Raw genomic sequence first — 26476 nt, 5'->3', positions numbered from 1 at the left:
CAAGGTTTATAAACATGTATGAAGAAAAAGATATCATTATTTTCTCTCATCTTGTTTCTACCCCTAACACTTCAACTGAATACTAATGCCACCACAAATGATTACATGCAGTCTCGTTATCTAATTCCACCTTCTCTCAACAAAATTGTGTTATAATCAAAATAGCAACGCATCTCAGCCTAATATAGTATACTTACATTTGAACATTCAAACTTACTTATTTAGATTTTCAAAAATTAGGAACTACGTACATCTTCGAGTATACTCCTTAAAAAGCTTTGCAAATGAAGAGGACTTGATCTCTAGCAATTTGGTTGGAGAATCATATTCCAGTACAAGGCCTGCTTAAAACAATGAAATATATCAATCTGATTAATCATAGTACCAAAAAAGGTTGAGAAAAAAGTATTACTGAATTCAGTTGGACCCATTTGATTGTGGTGAATTAATTACTAGTTGCTAACCATTATCAAGAAGGAGGACTCTATCATTATCAAGAATTGATGTTATTCTATGTGCGATTGTGATGACAGTAGACCCTGAGAAGTGTTGCCTAATAGTTTGTTGAATTTGATAGTCAGTTGCAGTATCCACTGATGCAGTAGCTTCATCGAGCGCTAACAATTTGCTCCTCTTGAGTAATGCCCGCCCTAAACAGACTAGTTGTCTTTGCCCCATGCTCAAATTCTCTCCATTCTCAGTCACTGTGACAGCCAACATATGAAAAGGGTTAGCTATTTAGGAGTATATTTTTATTAACTTTTATTCCACTAATTCTTGTTGGAAAAAGGATTGGGGGCCTCGGAGGTTGGCTTGTCCACTAGAATTCAGGTATAACATATAATAATGCATTTGTGCATAGATAAATTCATGTTAAGCAACTTTAGTGTAAAGTGAAAAGGAGAAGAAACCAACCTACAGAATAGAGCTTCTTTTCCTTCTTTCTAACTACATCACCAAGTTGGACTTTCTCTACAACCTATGACAACAAAAAGTCCATGTCAACTTACTGCCTGCTTGATCAAGGTGGCAGAATTGATCATTAAAGATGAGTTAAGAAAAAGATAAAGTGAGCAAGCAACGGGGTGCAAAATTGAAAGGGAAAACAGGACAGTTAAAATAGTGTACTTCCTAGGTTCCAACAAAGAGAATCTCTTAAAGAGAAATATTTAAAAACTAGAAAAAAAAAATACTAAGCAGAAGATGACCACAAGAAAGATGTTCATAGTGATATATACATGTGCCACCCAATCAACTGCAATGTGTTTATTGTGTGTGTGTGTATCATTAGTAAGTAGAAGACATGTCCATCCTATCTTAGAATAAGTGAAAGCTCACCTCCCAGATCTGTTCATCAGTGTACACTTCAAGGGGGTCAAAATTGCTTCTTAGAGTCCCTTCAAACATTGTTGGGTCTTGTGGGATGATGCTCAATCTTGACCGTAAATCGTGAAGGCCAATCCTAGAAATGTTGATACCATCTATCCAAATTTGTCCAGCTATAGGTTCAATCATGCGAAAGAGAGCTTGTATGAGAGTTGATTTACCACTTCCCGTTCGCCCAACGATGCCAATCTTCATCCCTCCAGGGAAAGTGCATGTGAGTCCAGGCAAGACAAGAGGAAGGTGTGGGGCATACCGGACCTATATACATATTAAAATCATGAAACTTAGTAGAGTTCCATAAGAGCAAGAAGAATTATCCAACAATAAACAAGTAAATAAGCAAGGAGATAAAGACTTGAGGAATCAAGATCGAGAGTTACCTGCAAATCAACAATATCAACTTTCCCTTGTGATGGCCATTCATGATCTGGCCTATTTTCTTCTACCAATAGAGGGGGTTCACTAGGGATGCAAACGTACTGTAGTATTCTTTCAACGGATATAATTTTGGTCTCAAGTATGTTAAGACCCCATACAATTGCATGCATACTAAAACCAAGTCCATATGTAACAGCTAAACCCATAACACCTTCAAGAGAAAAAAGAGAAATAGAAGAAATTTCAAAATCATTCTTTCATGTGAGCGATCAATCAAAATCATTCTTTCATGTGAGCGATCAATCATGATTGTCTAAAGAATGGTTTTATAAGATCTCAAGTTCAACATTTTACCAGGACTAAGTACTCCCTTTGGCATTGAGATCAAGAAAACCAAACATATGGCATATGTGATGGATGCCAACATATCCATTCGAAAACATAACCACTCTATTGCACCAGAGAAATGAAATTTTGGTCTGGAATACCCATCCACTAGCTTGAGATTTGTGTCCATAAACCGCTCTTCTTGATTAAAGCACCTGATTGTGGTTGAACCTAAACTAGATTCAACAAAATGTTGTATAATTGGAGCTTGGCATACTCCAAATAATCGTGTCAGTTCTTGCGCTGCACATCTATAGTATTGCTACAAGGCATGGTTTATAAAAAGAAAAACGAAAATTAGGTACAATATAAAAAAATGTGAAATGAATGTACAGTTAGTGAGAAAATGAAATAGGTTTTTCCATATGAGAGATTTCTAATATGATATATGCTTACATTTATATGGTTGACAGTAATACTATCATCTGGATGAAACAATAAGAAAATATTTCATCCTATTTTATTTTCTTCAATTGTTCTCTTTTTGAATGGTTATTATTTTCTGTTTGTGTATGAGGATTGAATAATCTTCATTACTTGTATGTTGACTATATCCCTAAATTGTTAGATAAAATTGTAATAAACATGGACATAACTATATATATCTGGAATTTTGTGGCATTATTGGTTTTAATTTATCACCAAAACTTTTTATAATATTATTTCAAATTCAATTAATAACCGCATATATTTATATCCAATTTTTTTTTTCCGCTAAATCTAAATTTTCAATGCTAAGCAAGAAAATTTGGCCTTATTCTTTATCACTAAAGCACATCAATGTGTAGTTAGTGAAAACACGCAACACAATGCAAGCTAGGTAAATTCACTTATGCTAATTGCTTTTGCATGCTTAGCATAAAATGAAAACATATCCCACACACTTCACTTAGGAAAGAACAAGGATGTGAAGGAAAGATTAAAAAAAAAAAGGAAAATGGAAAAGAAAATATTTTGAAGGAAGGAAGGAGAATATTTTTCCATGGAAAATTATCAATTAATTAATAATGCAGAACCGATTCTTAAGGTGGTGCTCCTAGATAGGCTTCTCTTGACTGGCCAAATATCATCCACATTGCAGTGCCATTGAGGTTTCATATATCTGTCGAGGTGGATTGTTCAAATCATCACACGTTCATCTATCAAATTTGAATCCTGAATCGATGAAAATTCAATTTTCGCTTTTTTTTTTGGGTAAAAAGTTTTTGTAACTTTGAAACTACATAGTGATAGCTAGAAACCCAAACTAGGTGGGGGCATACAATAGAGTATTATCTAAAACTTGACACATCACTAATCCAAACAAGGAAGAACTATAGAATGGTTAGTTTGAAAAAAGAATCCCTCCACATGACTCGAAATTGTTGAACTACTAAAACAAGACTCTTAGTTAAGGTGGTAAAGTGCCTAGCGCACTTGGTAGCTAGTGGTGCATAAAGGCCCATTGCTATCTGGAGGTCTTGAGTTCAAGTCTCCTGGTTCACATCCTACATCCTTCCCTACCTATCCAAAAAAAAAAAAGACTCTTAGTTAAGCCTTGCAAAGGACATTTTCTTTTAATCCAGTAATATTTAGTTGTCAAGAATTATTTGTTAATTTACTATCTATCTATTATTTTAGAGTTATTTGTCAATTTATCATTTTAAATTACTTTCATAATATTAATACACTTATTATTTAGCAAGTATGAAAGTTGAGAAATTATTTATTAATTTAGTATTTACCGAAGTTGCCTTGGCAACAGACAGATCGAGCTTCTTAGCTGGGACACCAAATTCTACCATGTGTAAGGATTAAATGGTAAATCTAACCATTGAATATCTAAAAGATGGTCTAGATAGACTGCATGTTAAATTTCATACCTAGATTCAATCATTTACCCTCTTCCATGTAATGCCCTATGTCTACCCTCTCATTTATGTCCATCCACCCCTTGATGGTCCCTTGCACTCATGTTAAATCCATATATGTTTCAATGATCTACTTCACCACATGGATAACTTTGTTTGGGCTGAAACTGGACATGTCAACAAGGGACTTTGGGATCTACCATCTAAAAACTTTTCACCCAGTTTGATCAGCCATGTGGTAGAAGTAGGCACCCAACTATGGCTTGGTTATGTGGAATGTCATACCAGAAAACCTTCTCCCTTTCACACCCATACATATATGCGTCTACTGCTAAAAAAATTTGGTGTGAATAAAGTAATTCAGAATTAATTGATTAAACAAAGGTTGAACCATCTTGTATAATGACCTACTACTCATGGGGGAATATGATAGAGATTGGTTTTTTAAGTTTTTATCATAAGTATAAGTGGCTATAGAATTACCTGGTACCAAATGCATGTCACAGTCATAGGAATAAAAACTATTAATATTTTCCATGCAATCTGTGACATTACTGCAATAGTTCCCATGAGCGCTGTGATTGAAATAAGAAATGCTTCAATTTCATGTGGGATGGAGGTATCAAGTGCACCTTGATCTATGGATGCCTGTATACAAAAATAGAATTTGTTTAAAGTTTAAAATTATGATAACTTTTATGGTGATCAAACAAGAACATTTGGATCTTAATAGTAACTAAACATATTTACTAACCCGGTTTAAGATCCTTCCACTTGGAGTAGAATCAAAAAATGACAGGGGAGCACGAAAAATGCACAAATGCATTTTATTGAAAAGCATAGTAGCTGTCTTGTATCCAACAATTACAACGAGCATAGACCTTACAAATGCACAAAGGGTGCTTCCAAGGGTCAAAGCAAAAAAACCAAAGATGATTGTGGATCCCTTAAAATGAGGTCTTTTATCCGTTGAAACGGTAGTTGCCAATACCATCCAGTAACTACTAAATATTAAGAGAAGCTGAAAAAGAATTTGTGCCACCAATATCAATGGTACAAAAGCCCCTTTATATGTAGTGGTAATATACTCCCAATAGACTGAAAGACTAACTCCACCCTTTTCTCTCTTTTCTTCTTGGATAAGTTGCCCTTCTGGCCCAACCAATTTTTCTGTTTTGCCATTTTTTGGTTCCCTTTCCTCATCATTTTGAGTAGATTTCTCTCTACACGTCATATTATTGTCTTCTTCACCATCAACTAAATTATCTAAAGCAGCCCCATGTTCAACAAAATTAAAATCTGACAAAGCTTTCTCATGTGCACCCACTAACTCTATAAAGTCAGTACCTGAACTAAGAATTTCTTCATATTTTCCTGCTTGAGTAATCCTTCCGTCTTTCATAACCTGCAAAAACAAGAGAAGGTAAATATTCACTTTCAAACCAGGTTGAGGGAAATGGAGTCGGGAAAGAGAGATGTTATATTCTCACCAGGATAAGGTCAGCAGAAGGTAAAAACTCTACTTGATGGGTAACATAAATTACTATTTTTGAACCTAAAATTCCCAGCAAACACTCCTGGCACGAAAGTTAAAATTTTCACATTTAGGCACTCAACAATAATTTTCAATTACTTTAAAGATCCAAATAGTTATACATATTTAGATCATATTCAGTTTTTGGTGAAGAAAATTGTAATGTAAGAAATAAGATGTAGTGCTTCAAGGAAATTTCATTAAAAACAAGAAAAACATCGAAAGTGAGGTTAAAGAGCAACTACCTTAAAAAGATGAACTCCTGTGTGAGCATCCACAGCACTAAAAGGATCATCAAGAAGATAAATATCAGCATCATGGTATAAAGCACGTGCAATCTGGATCCTTTGCTTCTGCCCACCACTCAAATTGATCCCCCTCTCCCCTATAACAGTCTGGTCCCCAAAGGTACACAATTCTAGGTCATTCTTCAATGAACATGCTTCAAGGACCTTCTCATATCTTTCCTTGTCCATTTCCTTCCCAAACAATATATTGTCTACTATCGTGCCACTTTGTATCCAAGGTGATTGTGCAACATATGCCTTTGTCCCATTCAACTCAATAGCTCCAGATACCTTCGGCACCTCCCCTAATATACATGAAAGTAGGCTTGACTTGCCTGACCCAACAGAACCACAAATAGCCACTTTCATTCCATGGTACACTCGAAAATTAAGATCTTTTAATATGAGATTAGGGGAATTAAGGTCCCAAGAAAAATTCCCCTTGACTATTTCAATTACAACCTCGGCTCCATCTTTTGGAAGCTTTTGTATTATATTTGGATGAAGATCATCAAGACAAAGGAATGAGACTATCCTGTCAAAGGAAACTTTAGTCTGAACTACCATGGAGATTGTATCTGGGAGAGTATAAATAGGCTCTTGTAATATCTCAATTGTGGCAAGTGCAGATAGAATTTTTCCTGACTCTAGTGGAATTCCTATAAGGATACAAAACCCAAAAGTGACCATAGATACAAACATGGGAGCAGAAAAGTAGACAAATGCACTAATAGCTGATGTATAACGTAACTTTTTTAACCATTTTGTTTCAGAGTTCCTAAGCTCAATTATCTTAGCCAAGAACTTCATCTCCCAGCCTTGGAGCTTGAGAATTCGCATATTCCTTAGAGCCTCAGATGTCACCTTCATCCTTCTATCTTTTGAATCCATCAGTTCCCCCTGAAATTTCTCCTGTAGTTTTCCCAGTGGAACATTTGCTAGCATCAAAACTATTGTGGCAACAAAAGCTGCAAGTGAAGCAATCCCAAGGCTCTTGTACAAGATTAATAATGCTAGAACAACCTCAATAGGCACCCTCCATATATCATGCAAGTACCAACAGAAAAGGCCAATCCTCTCAACATCAACATTCATTAGATTAGTGTTCTCCCCACTAGTGTGGCTCTGCTTTGATTGGCTCGAAAGCCTAAGACCCTTTCTATAGATTATTGAGAATAAGGCAGCACGGACCCTAATTGCCATCTTTCGCAATTGAAAGAATAAATGCCTCTTTGAGAGGCAATTTATGAGCTTTGAAAGAAAGAATATAAACACCAGCACATAGCCTTTATATTTTAGTTTGTGAGGACTATTGAGATACTGAACAAAAGCATCAATAAAGTATGGTCCAACATAAGAAGCCAATGTGAATAAAATGGAGAGTAGAGCCGTCCATAGAATTTCTTTCCACATTGAGAGAATCAATACCTTTGCCAACTTAAAGGTGCTCACCTGACCACCATCTCCACCGTCATTACCATCATATTCAAATTTATTTCTAAAATGAGAAAAGATCACATTGGCACAATCACAATTGGCAAGCTGAGGAACATCTTCAAGGTCCAATGTTTTTTTATACCCCAATGCAAGCAAAGGGCCCATCCAAGAGAAAGTAAACAAACTTATAAGATTGGCATTTGCATAAGGAGTTACACTCTCTCCACCCACACTTGATCCTTGTTTGTCGTCACCATTGTTTCGGTTGGAACTAGTTTCCAAAAGAGGTTCTGAAAGACGAAAATCTTCTTCTCGCTCATTGCCTAGCAACCCAACATAACAAAATAACAAAACAACAATAACGGATACAACATCAGAGGCCCACAATAGGAATGGTAAGGAAGAATGCTTCCAATACAAACCAAGATGTATAAAAAGATATGAAAAGGACATTAGGAAGTAGATAGCACACCAAATCCTTAGTAGAATGGGGAACCTATGCTCACTTAAATGAGAAAACTGGTAGTGCAAGTAAGCAAGTATCACAAACCAAGTGAGTGTTCTGAATGTAAGATCCAATTGGACAACAATCTTTAGATCAGACCAACCATGTCTATAACTAGAGAGGTAGTTTAACATGCATAGGAGAAGACCACAGAAAGATAGGCCCATGCAAGATATTAGGGCTGACGAATAACAACAGTATGTATTCTTCAACATTGGTTTGGAATTTTCAAGGGTAGGCATTTTATATCTCTTGGAAGCCCAGAAAATAAATAAAAATAATAAAAAAAATAAGTGAAAAGAAGCAGAAAACTCATGCAAGAAAATGGTTGTAGAAGACTGTGAAAAGAATATCCAAATATTCAAGTCATTCTTTGATTCTTCAAAATCATCCATGTTTCTTCTGTTTGCAATTTGATGGCTCAGCTCAATCAGGTCCAATAAAAAAGTTAACAACTTTTCCACATTCTAAACTGCAACAGACCCATTTGCAAAGTTGTTGTAGAAGCTCTAGCATCTAAATACCAATCATTTCTACCTTATGAGTTCGATAAAAACTTAGATCAATAGTGGAGTCTCTATGTCCCCCTTAGACGTAGTTCAACCTGTTAATGAACAGACAGAACAAGATTTTTTTTTTCCTGAAAACATAAAAATAGAAAAATAATTAGTAAAATTTTTATAGAAATATCAAGAATAGAAAAAGAGTTAAGTATAGTTTAGTCTATGTTAATTAAGAACAACAATAGATAGAACAAAAACTAACTTAGTAATATGAAATTTAATAAACCAATCTATATTTTAGAATTAACATATTGGAGAAAAATCCAAGGAATTACAAAGAACTTCATATCATATGAACACCAAGTGATGCATTGCAATAGATTTCTACAGCTAAACAAAAAGGGGGAAAATGAATACTAGATCCATATAAACATCAAAGAAAAAACATCAACAACATAATTAACCTATGAATAGGAAAGTCAAATGTTGACATAGAATGGCCTCTCTACAAGAAACCTTGCCAAACCATTGATGGCAACTTCAAGATCATCGAAAGTGGGGGGGGGGGATCCTAGTGACACAACACTGCTACTAACCACATTGAACATGATTTCAGCTATAAATCAATAATTAGATTGAGTCATACACTATAAGTTAAGAGATTTATTCAAATTCATCTCCTATTATCAATACAATTTCATTTGTTGCATATGGTGACATATTTTTGAGTTGCTAGTTACACAACACCACAACTAACCACACTAAACCTAATTTTATCTATACATCAATCACCAGTTAAGTAAATTTACCAAGTCGAGTGACTCATTTCAATTCATTTCATATGATCATTATACAAAATCATGTTATTTATAAAGGAATAGTGTCTATCTCTAGTTCTGATAATAGTAATAAAAAATAAGGGGTGTTGTTCTCTGTGCCGCAACGTAGGTTGTGCCCAAGCACATGGGGGTGGGCGCAATGACCACCCCTGCCCCTTTGCACAGGCTGCCATGGGTTTTACCAAGAGAGGAGGGGGGGAAATGGAATAAGGCAAGAGGAACTGCTCTCTCATACGACAACTTTTTCTATTTGATTGATTAGAAGAGTTAAGAATCTCCAATGTTGATCTTAACTTTAGTTTTAGACTTTGATCAAACATCTTATCTCGTCTTATTCTTTTTTTTTTTTTTTTCTTTCATAAATGGAATGGAATATGGATGGATTGAAAAATACTTCCATTTGAAAGTTTTTGATGTTGTTTTCCCATAAAAGTTTCAAATTCTGTGTAGTTAACCATACCTATCATGTTTCAGCAGAGAGAGAGAGAGAGAGAGAGATGTACCTTGATGATGAAAAAGCTTCAAATTAATTATTCTATGTTTCTGCATGGCAAACGCTTAACTTCTTCCTGCACTACTTCTTCAAAGAACCCCAAGAAAAAAAATTTCCCTGCACCTCATCAATGAAGCTGGACCGTGGCCTCTGCTGGTGAGGAAGGAGCATTTCTTAATTCTTAATGAGAAGGAAATTAATGGGCATGTATGGCTTGGTATAAAAATCCTCTGCCGTACTGCAGGGTGTGTAGTGCACATCTTGCGGCAAAGCAAAGGCCCTATGTGTGCCATGTGTGCTGCACAATGTGCACCGCACACCCTGCAGTATGGCAGAGGATCCGGATTCGTCTCCTTCATAGCTCCTGCCTTGCTGAGAAATAGGAAAGAAGCGGGGCCGTATCCTCTGAAACTGCCTGAGAAATAGGAAATTGGCAGGTCGGTATCCTCTGGAGCACGCGTAATTCTCAGAAAATGCATGGCGGGTCTGAATCTCTAGAACACCTATTGCGCGGGATGTCCAATTAAATTCAAATACATGATAACTACCTAAAAATTTGCAGAAAGAAAAGAGTTCATCCATGGAAACAATTGTCTGCTTGACCATTTTGAGTTCTATGAAGTCAACAAGTTTATTTATGGAAGTGAACTAATTAATGAAGTGCAGCAAAATGATATCCTACATTGAACATTGAAGAGCAATTTGATCATTTCATGAGAGGAGAGAAATAGATACAGGCTGTGGATTGCAACTTGGGCTCGAGATATGTAAAGTTACCTAAGGCTTCAATCCAAGCCCAACCCAACCTCACTTTCTAATTTTTCAGTCAAAGCCTAACCCTTGGCCCAAATAAAGCCCAACCCAACCTCAGGTTCTAATGTTTCAGTCAAAGCCTAACCCTAGGCCCAAAGAAAGCCCAACCTTGAATTTTTTTTTTTTTTTCGGATTATACTTGGTGGATTCGATAAACCTGCCCAAGTTTTATGGACACCTCTCTCTCTAAATGTTATGTTCCTCAAATATGTTTTGCAATAAGATTTGTGAAGCTCTATATTTTGGTAGAATAATCTAGTTTCTCATGTAGGAAGTATATACATTATAGGAAATCCAAAATGCTACTTGATTTCTTGGCCAATTTTTTTCACAATATACACAAAAATTTGCTCCCTTGTAGAGATTTTCCTGAGGTTGACTTTGTCCATATAGATGCTAAAGCCTCGTTTAAAGCTTTTTGTATAGCGGCTCTCTATTTATATTTGTTAAATATAGCAGAGTGATTTACAGCTTAGGGTTCCAATCCAAACTTAAGTTGTTAGGTAGAGATAGCCCAATAGTATATGAACACAAATCTAAGGTCTCAGATGTGGGACTACACTGTTACAACACTCCCTCTCATGTATGGCTTCGACATACACGTGGAAAGACATATATAAAGTCTCGGATAAACGATGTGGTACTACACCTCTTGTAAATGTTCAATCAACAGATCTCAAGAGCGGCTTCAGATTTTGGTGGGGGGAAAATAACGATGAAAAGAAAATGCATTGGATTAGTTGGAAAAAGCTAACCAGAAGCAACGAAGCCGATGCATTAGGTTTCAAAGACTTAAAAACACAAAACATTGTATACCTTGCCAAATTGGGTTGAAGGTTTATTTATGTCACTAATGACAGCTCCCTATGAACCATGAAGCTTTATTTTGCCAATTAATTCAAATTTCTTCCAAGCAACATTTGGTAACCATCCTTTATTGGCATGGCTTGATCCCTGGCTGTGACTTTTCTCTCCAAAGGAAGTAGTTAGGTTGATTGGCAATGGTGAAAGCATCAATATTTAGGGGATAATTGGGTCTCAAGTCTCCCTAATAGGGAAATTCAAACTTAAACCTCAAAATTGTTTATTGATGAAGCTTTCTGATCTCATTGATGACTCAAGAAGGTGCTGGAAATCTGAAATAATTAATCATATTTTTGACATTCATGAAGCATATCATATACCAAATAATTATTGTTTATTTATAATAAGGGGTGATGTTCTCTGCTTGGGAGCGCACGGGGGTGCAAGCTCGCTACGTTCAGATACATGGGACAGGATGTGGCAGCCAATTTGGTCATTCAGGGGGACATGCCGGTTATATTTGTCCACCCTCATGTGTCTGGGCACATCCTACGCCCTAGTGCAGAGAACATTTTCCCTTACAACTACCATGTACTAAATCTGCCTAGACCCAATCTTGTTGACCTATAATAAAGATGGCATCATAGTCAACTTAAGTACCCCAAACATTTCCTCTACCCAATTTTTGCTTTTCCCCGAACTAACTCCTAGAGCACCTTTGTTTAAATTACCATACTTCCCATCACCCTAATTCCTTTACAGCGAACTGTGAAATGCCTATGGATATGTTTTTTCTAAAATAAAAATTGAAAAGATAATTTCATTAAAGCCCCATTTGGTTAGATGTTATTTATGATCAAATTGTATGGCAAATTCAAAAACATATTAAATATGAAAACTAAATTTTATTATGTTACTAAAAATTTCAATGATATTGTGAATAAAAATTAAGCAAAATTTACTTTTTATATTTAACGTATTGTTGAATTAGTTACACAATTATTCATACTAATTACTACAAAACTCTATTTTGTTTTAGGGCACAAGTTCTATCCGAGAGCGCATCTCGGTGCAAGCTGTGCCCAGACACATGGGGCGGGACATGTGTGGGGTTTGGGTCATTCAGGGGGTGGGCTAGTCATTCCCCCACCCCCATGTGTCTGGGTGTACCATGCGCCCCCCAGTGCAAAGAACTTTATCCCTTTGTTTTATTATATAATTTTATTGTCACTTCACTTCCATTCTAACCAAGGAGGCTAATGGAACCCAAAAATTCATATAAAAGAAGTGACTCTATAATAGAAGTGATATTTTATGTGATAATTCCTTAGTTTGGATTGCAATTGTGAGTGTATAAGTAGGTGAAGGAATCTACATGTTGGAAACTCAATAACCTATAATACACCTACTATAAAGAAAAGATTACAATACTATAAATGAAAGATTGAGGGACACAATGTAGAGATCATGAGAGATTGCATGCTTGATACTCAAGCAATGACAAACATAGAAAGAAATTGAATATGGTCGGATATGGTGTGATATGGTCTGATACACCCCCTCAAGATGAAGATTTGAGCATGCGAATCTTCAGCTTGTCTCAAAGAAAAGAGAATCTGGCGTACCGAGCCCTTTGGTCATAATATCGGCAATCTGATCTTTGGTAGAAATAAAACAGACTTGAAGGTCACGTTTGACAACTTTGTCACAAACAAAGTGGAAATCAATTTCCACGTGCTTGGTGCGGGCGTGAAAAATAGGATTTGCCTAGAGATACGTGGCGCCAATGTTGTCACACCATAACACAGGAGCCAAGGAGGTGGAGAAGCCAAGTTCACCAAATAGAGACTGGAGCTAGGTGAGCTCAACACAGGCATCAGCAAGGGCCTTGTATTCGGACTTAGTGGAGGACCGGGCAACAATCTTCTGCTTCTTGGAGGCCCAATCAGCAACAGAGAAAGCCTGGAGATCTTGAGAGGAAGACTGGGTGATATGGAGCCCATAATCAACAGTGTGTTTGAGGTAGTGTAAAATACGCTTTACCATGGTCCAATGTTCTTCTGTAGGGTTATGCATGCATTGGTAGACACGATTCATAGAGAAACCTACATCCGGGTGGGTAGGGTGGGTATAGAGTAATACACTGCAATGCACCAACTATCGATCGGTACTTAGTTGGATCAAAAAAAGGTACACCCCCTGTAGTAGATGCTTTAAATATAGTGGTCATTGATGTAAGAGCCGGCTTGCAATCCAACATGCCAGTCCGTTGGAGAAGATCAGTAATATAGTGTGACTAAGACAATGTAAGGCCATCAGAGTGTTAATTTGCCTCAATCCCCAAAAAGAAATTCAAGCGGCCCAGATCTTTGATCGAGAACTCAAAAGCAAGCTGTTGTAACAGTGTATCAATATGCATGGGCTGATTCCTAGTGACCAGAATGCCATCGACGTACACAAGAACATAAGAGGTCGTGGGACCTTGTGTATAAATGAACAGTGATGGATCCGCTTGGGACGACCGAAAACTAGATTGAATCAAGAACTAGGACAATCGGCTGAACCAGGCACGAGGGGCCTGTTTGAGTCCATATAAAGATTTGTGCAACCTGCATACATGATTTGGTCGATTAGCATCTTCGAACCCCTGAGGTTGAGTCATATAAACTTCCTTATTAAGAATACCATGTAAAAAGGCGTTTTAGACATCAAGTTGTCGAACACCCCATCCATTACAGATAGCCAAGGTGAGTACTGTGCTGATGGTTATAGGTTTGACAACAGGGCTAAAGGTCTCATCATAATCCAAGCCTGCTGTTGATGAAACCCCTTGGCCATAAGCCTCGCCTTGTATCGTTCAATAGTCCCATCGGCCTTGCCCTTGATTCTGTACACCCACTTACAACCAACCAAATTTGCATTAGTAGGGGGAGGCACCAATGACCATGTGCCATTTTTAAGCAAAGCCGCAAACTCATCAGACATGGCCTGGCACCATTGAGAATCCTTCATAGCCTGAGTGTAACAGATAGGTTCTAAAGGGGGAGATGGGTCAGGGGTTATTTGGGTAAAATTGGCATGAGGGGCTGTGGAGGGATCAGCATACAGCTCACTTAGGAGGCATGTACGACGTGGGGGAGATGATGGAGGGGTTGGGGATGGGGAGGGTTGCGGACTACGGGAGGGAGATATGGGATCAACATCAGGGATGGGGGTTTGGGGTAAGGGGGTTTGTGGTGAGTTAGGGTTTGGGGTTTGGACAATAGGTAATGGCGGATAGGGTAAGATGGTGAGGGGTAGGGAAGCCTATGTTGGCGTGAGGGATGTGGGAGGGGGAGTTGATTGGGTTTCGCGAAAGGGAAATCTAAGCTCATCAAAACAAACATGACATGCAATATAAATGCGATGGGACTCAAGATGCATGCAACGGTAGCCGTGGTGATGTGAACTGTACCTAAGGAAAATACAAGAAGCGGACCGAGGATCAACTTTATGATTATTGTAAGTGCGAAGAAAAGGAAAACAAAGGCACTCGAAAACTTTGAGAAAGCTATAATCTGGTGGATAAGATGATAGAAGATGATAGGGGAAAGGTTCCCAAGGGTGGGAGTGGGCATGCGATTGATTAGGTATACTGTCGTTTCAAAGGCATAATCCCAATAAAGTTGAGGAACAGAGGCATGATGCATAAGGGTCAGCCCGGTCTCAACAATATGACGATTACGCCTTTTAATGGTGCCATGTTGTTCATGAGTGTGAGGGCAAGAAATTCGATGGTGAATGCCAAGGGTGGCAAAAGAAGAATGGTGAGATCAAAACTCTCACCCCCAATCAATTTGCACATTTTTAATTTTGGTAGAGAATTGTCACTCAACTAATGTTTGAAATTGCTTAAACACAGAGAAGGCATCAGATTTAGCCTTAAGAGGATAAAACCAAATATAGCAAGTAAAATCATCTACAAAAATTAAGAAATAACGATGTCCATCAGATGAAATAGTGGGATAAAATTAAAAATAAAGGAGAACTACTACGATTATGAGAGTCACAAAGGTCAAACGGCTTGATTTGCCTATTTGACAAGCAGAACACAAATGCGGAGACGAAGGAAGCTTGACATCATTAACCATGAGGCGAAGGGAGTGGTCATGAGGGTGACCCAGACGTTGGTGCCAGTGATCATAAGAGGAAACCTGAGCATTATTGGTGGAGGGAGCATGGACCGGTGGAGATGGCAGGTGGTAGAGACCGTCTTTACTAGGCCTCGTAAGGAGAATGCGATTGGAATTAGATCCTTCACATGAAAATGATACCATAATAGAAGTGATATTTTATGTGATAATTCCTTAGTTTGGATTGCAATTGTGAGTGTATAAATAGGTGAAGGAATCCACATGTTGAAAACTCAATCACCTATAATACACATACTATAAAGAAAAGATTACAATACTATAAATGAAAGATTGAGGGAGACAATGTAGAGATCATGAGAGATTGCATGCTTGATACTCAAGCAATGGCAAACATAGAAAGAAATCGGATGTGGTCTGATACTCTACAACTTAAAAGAAGCACCCCCTCCTTTGCGCGCAAAAAAAAAAAAAAAAAGCACCAATAACCAAACCTATTTGCATGAAAATGTAGCTCAAAAGATGTCATTATTTATCCTTCAAATAGCATAAACAGCAACATGTAACACAAACAAGGGAACTAAAATATAATCAAATCTTCAAATGTTGCTCAACCTAGAGACTTTGTCCAAACCAATCCATTCTCATTTATCCAATGACAGACTTCAATTAGTCCTGGACCAAAACCTAGCACCTTAAAAGCTAGATGGTTTGGATTCCAAGTTGATGTGTCATAATGGCATGCCATGATCATATGATTCACTTTCTTCCTAGCATGTATATCAACTGCATATACTTTTACTTTCTGAAAAACATGACAATAATAGACTTGAAATAGAAATGGCTGACTATGACATAAGACTGGTGGTTCTGAGAGGTTTCCATGGATGAGTTTCACAGCTCCAATTGTGACATTCTCATAAGATCCTTCTATGCTCTCAGTAGTCCATATACCTACATGGTGCCCTAATTTCTCGACAACGAAATCGATGAGATCCTCTACAGAAATTGCACAGGTGCATTGCTCACCTTCAATGGGACTCTTCTCACATATCTCAAGGGTGTCTCTAATATACTCATCCATGTTTGATTCATCTACCACACCAAAAAGCTTTTTCAATTCCTTGATCCGGGCAAAGGAAAATGGGATTTTTGATGCTAGAGGTCGCGGCAAGAATGATTTATATGGCATTGGATCTCTTAGATCAGGGATACTTATTAAACATCCTTTTTTCGCCATCGACTCTCGAAAATATGGTACTCCTCCTTGGCTGGCAACTGATAAGGTTGTTTCATTTGGAAGGCCATCATATTTCAATTTTAAACCATTCCATTGAGCTATTGGTGGCAGGGTTGTGTCTTCTTTTGTCTTCTTCATCAATACATTTGTAGAACAAGCAACATTAGCTTGCTTACAAAAGGAATGCAAGTGGGAAGCCAATTGATTTTCCTCCACAAGTTTCATAAATACTATCATTTGATGGAGGCTTAATGGAGAAGCTTTTGCAGCAAACCAATGTGGAGGCTGTGGAAGACCATTAATATGCTCTTCCCAGTACTGTGAGAAGGCATTTTCAGCTTGAGAACCCTGCAATTTCATGAAGAAAAAAAAAATAACAACCAAATAAGATAAAACAAGAACCCAAGTTGCAATGAATGGATAATGGAAAAAAAAAAAATTTCCTTACACTAAAATATGCTAGTATGAGAAGTCCAAGCAACAAAATGAGATGTGTCATGGTGGAACTGAAATAGAGAATGAAATGAGTTGGATCTGTGCCTTTGTGGGAATGAGTTCGGAGGGGTATTTGAATTTATATAGAAGGAAAGTTTTGTAGTACCAACAAATAAGTATCCAAATTCCTATGAACTCCTCAAGTATTTACCAACTAAAAGGTTAATTAAGAATGTTAGGATGTTAATTCCTAAAATTCACTTTTTAAAAGGTTATATAGAGACTTAATTCCTTTGACATTCCTAACTTATTTACCAAAAATTAGGATATTAGAAATTCAGAAACCAAAAACATCAACTAAAAGTTGATGCCCTAAAGTTTTGTTTAATTAAGAATATATCTTTTTTGTCAAGAACCAAAGCCATACATTTCTTAGGCCAGAATATATAACCTCTCATATGGTTGGCTGTAGGAACAATTCAAATTGCTATTCGAGGAACCAATTTTGAGACTGTTGGGTTAGAATGCACTATCATGGAAGGAAAACTTTGAGAGGTGGGGAAACTCAGAAAATTAAATATAGCGAGAATTGGTATTAACAATTTAGGCATAGAAACCATAACATATTGTTATTCAAGGAAATTTTGGCATTAGACATGTCTATTGTAGAAATATGCCAAATTTCTGTTTTAGAATTTACCACCCAAAAAAAAAAAAAAAAATCTATTTTAGAAGCTTTATGATTTTTTTTGTTTTTTTTGTTTGACAGGCTCTAGAGGGATCTCTAGACTGACACCATCTTGCCACATGGAATGGTGATGTGGAATTTTGATCATATGGATATTTAGAAAATCTTATAGGCAGCAACATGTCAAATTTTAGATTTAGATTCAAGCATATACCTTTCCAGGGATTGGCATATTCACTTGTATGTTAAGCTGTCCATTTTTTAAATATTTCATTTTTCACTAGATTTTCAAAGCTTTATTTTGCCACATGGCCATCTCCATTTTGGCTAAAACTTAACATGTGGATAGAGGACCTAGGAGTCTACTTGTCCATAAAATTTCAGCTCTGTCAAATGTGCCACGTCGTATATATTTGTAATAGTTTAGAGACACTGTTGAACTACTAAATTTTTCCCAAGGTTTATAAACATTCATGAATAAAGATGTCATTTTTTTTTCTCATATTGTTTCTACCCCCAATACTTCAATTGAATATTAATGCCACCTCAAAGAATTACATGCAGTCTCGATATCTATTCCACCGTCTTCTCCCAACAAAATTTGTGTTATACTCAAAATAGCAATGCATCACACCTCAGGCTAATATAGCATGCTTACATTTGAAAATTTAAAACCCACTTATTTAGCCTTTCAATACTAAGAACTACATGTTCGAGTATACTCCTTAAAAAGCTTTGCAAATGATGAGGACTTGTTCTCAAGCAATTTGGTTGGGGAATCATATTCCAGTACAAGGCCTGCTTAAGACAAAGAAACATGTCAATCTGATTAGTCAAAGCACCCAAAAATGAATGAGAAGAAGTATTACTGTACTAATTGGACCCATTTGATTGTGGTGTACTAATTGCTAGCTGCTAACCATTATCAAGAAGGAGGACCATATTGTTATCAAGAATTGATGTTATCCTATGTGCGATTGTGATGACAGTAGACCCAGAGAAGTGTTGCCTAATAGTTTGTTGAATTTGATAGTCAGTTACAGTATCCACTGATGCAGTAGCTTCATCGAGCACTAACAATTTGCTCCTCTTGAGTAATGCCCTCCCTAAACAGATTAGTTGCCTTTGCCCCATGCTTAAATTCTCTCCATTCTCAGTCACTGTGACAGCCAACATATGAAATTGGGTTAGCTATTTAGAATCATATTTTTCTTAACTTTTCTTTTGCTAATTCTTGTTAGAAAAGGGGTTGGGGGACTGGAAGGTTGGCTTTTGCACTAGAATTTAGTTATAACATACAACAATGCACTTGTGTGTGGATAAATTGATATTGAACAACTTAGTGTAAAGTGAAAAAGATAAGAAACCAACCTGCAGAATAAAGCTTCATTTCCTTCTTTCTAACTTCATCACCAAGTTGGACTCTATCTACAGCCTATGACAACAAAATGTCCATGTCAACTTACCACCTACTTGATTATTCAAGATGACATAGAATTGAACATTAAGGATGAGCTAAGAAAAATATAAAATGAACAAGCAAGGTGGTGCAAAATTGAAATGGAAAACATGACAGTTAAAACAGTGCACTTCCTAGGTTCCAACAAAGAGAATCTTCTAGGCCAATCTGGCTTAAAGAAGGTCAAATACATCTAATGAAATGATTTTAATTCAATATCTTAGCAAAGATGTAAATACGAAAAAAAAAAAAAACCTAAACAAAAGATGACCATGAGAAAGGAATTCATACAGATACATGTCCCAACTAGGCAATTGCAATGTGTTTGTTTTGTTTGTGAATCATTAGTAAGTAGAGGACATGTCCATCCTATCTTAGTCACTCATTAAAGATTATTTATTGAATGAAAGAAAGCCCACCTCCCAGATCTGTTCATCAGTGTACTCTTCAAGCGGGTCAAGATTGCTTCTTAGAGTCCCCTCAAACATTGTTGGGTCTTGTGGGATGATACTCAATCTTGACCGTAAGTCGTGGAGGCCAATCTTAGAGATGTTGATACCATCTATCCAAATATGACCAGCTACAGGTTCAAGCACACGAAAGAGAGCCTGCACGAGAGTCGATTTACCACTTCCCGTTCGCCCAACAATGCCAATCTTCATCCCTCCAGGGAAAGTGCATGTGAGACCAGGCAAGACAAGAGGAAGGTGTGGGGCATATCGGAGCTACATACATATCAAATAATATAATCATGAAACTTAGTAGAGTTTCATAAGAGCAAGAAGAATTGTCCAACAATATTAGGTTTCAATGGGTCTATTCCATAAAACAAGTAAATAGGTAAGGAGATAAAGACTTGAGGAATCTAGATTGGGGGTTACCTGCAGATCAACAATATCAACTTTCCCTTGTGATGGCCATTCACGATTTGGCCTATTTTCTTCTACCAATAGAGGGGGTTCACTGGGGATGCAAATGTATTGCAGTATTCTCTCAACGGATATGATTTTGGCCTCAAGTCTGTTAAGATCCCATATGATTCCATGCATACTAAAATTAAGCCCATATGTAACAGCTAAACCCATAACACCTTCAAGAGTGGAAAAAAAACAAACAAAATTCAAAATCATTCTTTCATGCATGTGTATGATCAATCACGATTGCCTAAAGGATGGTTTTATAAGATCTCAAGTTCAACTTTTTACCAGGACTAAGTACTCCTTTCGGCATTGAGATCAAGAAAACCAAACAAACGGCATATGTGATGGATGCCAACATATCCATTCGGAAACATAACCACTCTATTGCACCAGAGAAATGAAATTTGGGTCGGGAATACCCATCCACCAGCTTAAGATTTGTGTCCATAAACCTCTCTTCTTGATTAAAGCACCTGATTGTGGTTGAACCTAAACTAGATTCAACAAAATGTTGTATAATTGGAGCATGACATACTCCAAATAATCGTGACAGTTCTCGTGCCGCGCATATGTAGTATCGCTACAAGACATGGTTTATAAAAAAGAAAGCTAGGTTAGGTACAAAATAAAAAAATAAAAAAAATTGTGCAATGGCTGTATAGCTAGCTGAGAAAATGAAATAGGCATTTTCCTATGAGATATTTCTAAATGTGATGTGCTTACATTTATATGGTTGATAGTGACACTATCATCATGAATGAAACTATAGAAAAATATTTCATTCCATTTGATTTACTTCATTGTTCTTTTTGAATGGTTACTATTTTCTAATTGTATATGATGATTGAATAATGTACATTACTTGTATGTTGACTATATCCCAAAATTTCTATTCCTAAATTCTTAAATAAAATCTATACTAAACATGAACATAACAATATATATCTGAAATTTTGTGGTATATCCAGTTTTTAATTTATCACCAAAACTTTTTATCATGTTATCAAATTTCAAATTCAATTAACAACCACATATGTTTATATCCATTTCCTTGTTAAATCCAAAATTTGTAATGATAAACGAGACAATATGGCCTTATTCCTTATCGTCAAAGCACATGAATGTGCAGCTTAGTGTAAAAAAGTAGCATCGTGCAAGATAAGTAAATTCACTTTGGGTAATTGTTTTTGCATGCTTAGCATAAAATGAAAGCATAGCCCACACGTTCCACTTAGGAAAGTAAGAGGATATGAAGGAAAGATGGGGAAAAAATGAAAAATGGAAAAGAAATCTTTTGAAGCAAGGAAGAAAAGTATTTTTCCATTGAAATTTATCAAATAATTAATAATGCGGCACTAATTCCTAAGTTGATGCTCCTAGATAGGCACTTCTCTTGACTGGCCAAATATCATCCACATTGTAGTTCCATTGGGTCTTAATTTGTCAATGTGGATTGTTCAAATCATCACACATGCATCTATCAAATTTTAACCCTGAATGGTTGAAAATTTAACTTTTGCAACTTTGAATCTACATAGGGATAAAAATCCTAAACATGGTGTGGGGCATACAATAGAGTATTGAATCCAAAACTTGACACATCACTAATACAAATGGGGAACAACTATCGAATGGTCGGTTTGACAAAAGCAGTCCTCCACATGACCCGAAATTGTGGGACCACTAAAACAAGGCTCTTAGTTAGGCCTTGCAAAGGACATTTTCCTTTAATCCTTTAATATTTAGTTATCAAGAATTATTTATTAATTTACTTATCTATCAGTTTAGAATTATTTATCAATTTATCATTTTAAATTACTAATTTATTTTTATAGTTATTGCTATATTTATCATTTAGCTAGTATTAAAAAAAAAAGAAAAAAAAAAAATTTATTTATTAATTTAGTATTTACAAAAGTTGCCCTGGTCGACAAACCGGCCAGGGAAGGGGTTGTTAGTCGAGATACCTAATTCCACCATGTGTAAGGATCAAATGCTAAATCTAACCATTGAATATCTAAAAGATGGTCTAGATAGACCACATATTAAAATTCATACTTAGATTCAATCATTTAGCCCACCATATAAACGCCCTACTCTCTCATTTGTGTATATACATCCCCTTGGTAGTCCCTTGCACCCATGTTAAATCCATATATTTTTCAACGATCTGCTTCACCACATGGATAACTTTGTTTGGGCTGAAATTGAACATGTGAGTAAGGGATTTTGGAATCTACCATCTACAAATTTTCCACCCAGTTTGATTAGCCATGTGGCAGAAGTAGGTACCCAACTATGGCTTGGTTATGTGGACCGCCATACCAGAAAACCTTCTCCCTTTATTAAATGTTAACTTCTATAATTATTAGTCTATTTTTAGAATGAGCTCTAACCAATTGAGCTACCAACAGAGCTAATAGGCAGGATTGTATTTTTATCAATCCATATCTAAAATATTTAATGCATATAAAAGCATAGCCAAGTTGCTTTAGGCGCAAGTTGCACTTGTATAGTCCTTTTCTCCCAAACAATTTTGGTAAGCAAAAAGACTATAACTTTGATTACTTTACATGAAACATGTATAATTGGGAAATGGATTTCTTGTCTATATTCTTTATAAATTAGACAAGAATATTAAGATTTAAATCTCCACTTTCACACTCATACATATATGCTTCTACTGTTAAATCAATTTTGGTGTGAACAAAGTATATTTAGAATTCATTGATCAAAACAAAGGTTGAACCAACTTGTATTATGATCATGGGGAAATATGGTTGAGATTGTTCTTTTAATTTTTAATCATAAGAAGTAAAAGTGGCTATAGAATTACCTGGTACCAGATGCATGTCACAGTCAACGGAATAAAAACTATTAGCATTTTCCATGCAATCTGTGACATTACTACAGTAGTTCCCACGAATGCTATGACTGACATAAGAAATCCTTCAATATCATGTGGGATAGAGGTATCAAGTGCACTTTGATCTATGGATGCCTGTATACAAAAATAGAGTTTGTTAAAAGCTTAAAATTATGATAACTTTTATGGTGATCAAATAAGAACATTTGGATCCCAAGAGTAATTAAACATATTTACTAACCCGATTTAAAATCCTTCCACTCGGAGTAGAATCAAAAAATGATAGAGGAGCACGAAAAATGCACAAATGCATTTTGTTGAAAAGTATAGTAGCTGTCTTGTATCCAGCAATTACAATGAGCATAGACCTTACAAGTATACAAATGGAACTTCCGAGGGTCAAAGCAAAATATACAAAGATGAGAGTGGATCCTTTAACATGAGGTCTTAGATCATGCGAAACGGGAGTTGCCAATACCATCCAGTAACTACTGAATATTAGGAGAAGCTGAAAAAGAATTTGTGCCACTAATATCAATGGTACTAAAGCTCCTTTATATGTGGCGGTAACATACTTCCAATAGACTGAAAGACTAACTTCACCCTTTTCTCTTTCTTCTTCTTGGACAAGTTGCCCTTCTGGCCCAACCAATTTTTCTGTTTTGTCATTTTTTGGTTCCCTTTCTTCATCATTTTTAATAGAATTCACTCTATACAACATATTATCATCTTCCTCACCATTAATTAAATTATCTAAAGCAACCCCACGTTCGATAAAATTAAAGTCTGACAAAGCTTTCTCATGTGCACCTACTAACTCTATAAAGTCAGTTCCTGAATCAAGAATTTCTGCATACTTTCCTGCTTGAGTAATCCTTCCGTCTCTCATAACCTACAAAACAAGAGAAGGTAAATAACCACTCTTAAATCATGTTGAGGGGAACAAAGTAGGGAAAGAAAGACTGCATATTCTCACCAGGATAAGATCAGCCGGAGGTAAAAACTCTACTTGATGGGTAACATAAATTACTGTTTTTGAACTTAAAATTCCCATCAAACACTCCTGTCACAAAAGTTAAGATGTTCACATTTAGGCACTCAACAATAATTTCAAGTTACTTACAGAGCCAACTAGTTATACATATTAATCTAATTTATTTCTCATAACGATAAGTAATGTCAAATCATAGTCTTTATGCAAGAACATGCATCACTTGTCTATATATCTTGTTTGTTTGGATAGCCATGATTTCATTCTTCTTAGATCAATTTTAGATCATTTTCAGCTTCTGGTGAACAAAATTGTGATGTAAGCAATAAGATGTATTGCTTCAAGGCAATTTCATCAAAGAAAACTTTGAAAGTAAAGGTTAAAGAGCAACTCCGTACCTTAAAAAGATGAGTTCCTGTGTGAGCATCCACAGCACTAAAAGGATCATCAAGCAGATAAATATCAGCATCATGGTATAAAGCACGTGCAATTTGGATCCTTTGCTTTTGCCCACCACTCAAGTTGATCCCCCTTTCTCCTACGATAGTCTGGTCCCCAAAGGCACATAATTCTAGGTCCTTCTTCAATGAACATGCTTCAAGGACCTTCTCGTATCTTTCCTTGTCCATCTCCTTGCCAAATAATATATTGTCTACTATCTTGCCACTTTGTATCCAAGGTGATTGTGCAACATATGCCTTTGTCCCATTCAACTCAATTGCTCCAGATACCTTCGGCACTTCCCCCAATATGCATGAAAGTAAGCTTGACTTTCCTGACCCAACAGAACCACAGATAGCCACTCTCATTCCATGGTGCACTCGAAAATTAAGATCTTTTAATATGAGTTTAGGGGAATTAAGGTCCCAAGAAAAATTTCCATTGACTATTTCAATTGCAACCTCGGTTCCATCTCTTGGAAGCTTTTGTACTATATTCAGATGAAGATCATCGAGACAAAGGAATGAGACTATCCTGTTGAGGGAAACTTTAGTCTGAACTATCATGGAGATTGTGTCTGGGAGATTATAAATGGGCTCTTGCAATATCTCAATTATAGCAAGTGCAGATAGAATCTTCCCCGACTCTAGCGGAATTCCTATAAGGATACAAAACCCAAAAGTGACCATAGATACAAACATGGGAGCTGAATAGTAGACAAAGGCACTAATAGCTGATGTATAAAGTAATTTTTTCAACCATCTTGTTTCAGAGTTCCTGAGCTCAATGATCTTAGCCAAGAACTTCATCTCCCAGCCTTGGAGCTTTAGAATTCTCATATTCCTTAGAGCCTCAGATGTCACCTTCATCCTTCGATCTTTTGAATCCATCAATTCCCCCTGAAATTTCTCTTGTAGCTTTCCCAGTGGAACATTTGCTAACATCAAAACTATTGTGGCAACAAAAACTGCAAGTGAAGCAATCCCAAGGCTCTTGTATAAGATCAATAATGCTAAAACAACCTCAATAGGCATCCTCCATATATCATGCAAGTACCAAGAGAAAAAGCCAATCCTCTCAACATCAACACTCATCAGATTAGTGTTCTCCCCACTAGTGTGGCTTTGCTTTGATTGGCTCGAAAGCCTGAGACCCTTCTTATAGATTATTGAGAACAAGACAGCACGGACCGTAATTGCCATCTTTCGCAATTGAAAGAACAAATGCCTCTTTGAGAGGCAATTTATGAGCTTTGAAAGAAAGAATATAAACACTAGCACATAGCCTTTATATTTTAGTTTTTTAGGGCTATTGAGATACTGAACAAAGGCTTCAATAAAGTATGGTCCAATATAAGAAGCCAATGTGCATACAATGGAGAGAAGAGCCGTCCATAGAATTTCTTTCCACATTGAAAAAATCAATGCCTTCACCAGCTTAAGGGTGCTTACCTGACTATCATTATCACTGTCCTTACCATCATATTCAAATTTATTTCTAAAATGAGAAAAGACCACATTGGCACTATCACAATTGGCAAGCTGAGGAACATCTTCAAGGTCCAATGTTTTCTTATACCCAAGTGCAAGCAAAGGGCCCATCCAAGAAAAAGTAAAAAAATCTATAAGATTGGCATTTGCATAAGGAGTTACACTTTCTCCATCGGCACTTGATCCTTGTCTGTCATCATCATTGTTTTGACTGGAACAAGTTTTTAAAAGAGGCTCCAAAATATGAGAATCTTCTTCTTTTCGTCCCTTGCCAAGCAACCAAGCATAACAAAATAACAAAACGACAATAATGGATAAAACATCAGAGGCCCATAGCAAGAATGGTAAGGAAGAATATTTCCAATACAACCCAAGATGTATAACAAGATATGTAAAGGATATTAGAAAATAGAAGGCACACCAAATCCTTAGTAGAATGGGAAACTTGTACTCACTTGAATGGGAAAACTGAGTGTGCAAGTAAGCAGGTATCACAAACCAAGTGAGTGTTCTGAATGCAAGATCTAATTGGACAACAATCTTTATATCAGACCAACCATGTCTATACCCAGAGAGGTAGTTTAACGTGCATAGGAGAAG

At 36.6% G+C, this 26476-nt stretch overlaps 3 protein-coding genes across 6 annotated transcripts; all 3 read right to left on the bottom strand.

Annotated features, from left to right (window-relative positions):
* Positions 1-227: 227 nt before the first annotated feature.
* On the bottom strand, positions 228-26233 carry LOC122644143 (ABC transporter C family member 3-like). 4 transcript variants are annotated; one of them, XM_043837756.1, is made up of 10 exons: positions 24344-26233; positions 23931-24017; positions 23196-23846; positions 22925-23089; positions 20374-20668; positions 20050-20258; positions 19588-19893; positions 19081-19144; positions 18630-18869; positions 228-344 (listed from the first exon to the last, which is right to left on the bottom strand). In XM_043837756.1, the coding sequence occupies exons 1-10, from the start codon at positions 25985-25987 to the stop codon at positions 244-246; spliced, it is 3762 nt and encodes a 1253-aa protein (XP_043693691.1). In that variant the 5' UTR covers positions 25988-26233; the 3' UTR covers positions 228-243. The 4 variants fall into 4 exon arrangements, with proteins under 4 accessions (XP_043693691.1, XP_043693693.1, XP_043693690.1 ...); XM_043837758.1 differs by having other exon boundaries at positions 228-341; positions 24344-26229; XM_043837755.1 differs by lacking the exon at positions 228-344 and adding an exon at positions 18371-18507 and having other exon boundaries at positions 24344-26231.
* Positions 4473-7727, bottom strand: LOC122642159 (ABC transporter C family member 3-like). Its single transcript, XM_043835583.1, has 4 exons — positions 5781-7727; positions 5492-5578; positions 4756-5406; positions 4473-4649 (listed from the first exon to the last, which is right to left on the bottom strand). The coding sequence occupies exons 1-4, from the start codon at positions 7710-7712 to the stop codon at positions 4473-4475; spliced, it is 2847 nt and encodes a 948-aa protein (XP_043691518.1). The 5' UTR covers positions 7713-7727.
* On the bottom strand, positions 15870-17149 carry LOC122644144 (polygalacturonase non-catalytic subunit AroGP2-like). Its single transcript, XM_043837760.1, has 2 exons — positions 17035-17149; positions 15870-16934 (listed from the first exon to the last, which is right to left on the bottom strand). Exons 1-2 carry the CDS (start codon positions 17083-17085, stop codon positions 15957-15959), a joined length of 1029 nt encoding a protein of 342 aa, XP_043693695.1. The 5' UTR covers positions 17086-17149; the 3' UTR covers positions 15870-15956.
* Positions 26234-26476: the final 243 nt, after the last annotated feature.

Source organism: Telopea speciosissima, chromosome 10 (assembly GCF_018873765.1).
Source record: "Telopea speciosissima isolate NSW1024214 ecotype Mountain lineage chromosome 10, Tspe_v1, whole genome shotgun sequence".
Classification (NCBI taxonomy): domain Eukaryota; kingdom Viridiplantae; phylum Streptophyta; class Magnoliopsida; order Proteales; family Proteaceae; genus Telopea; species Telopea speciosissima.
Note: the sequence above shows the minus strand (reverse complement) of the source record. Positions and strands in the feature narration are given on the sequence as shown.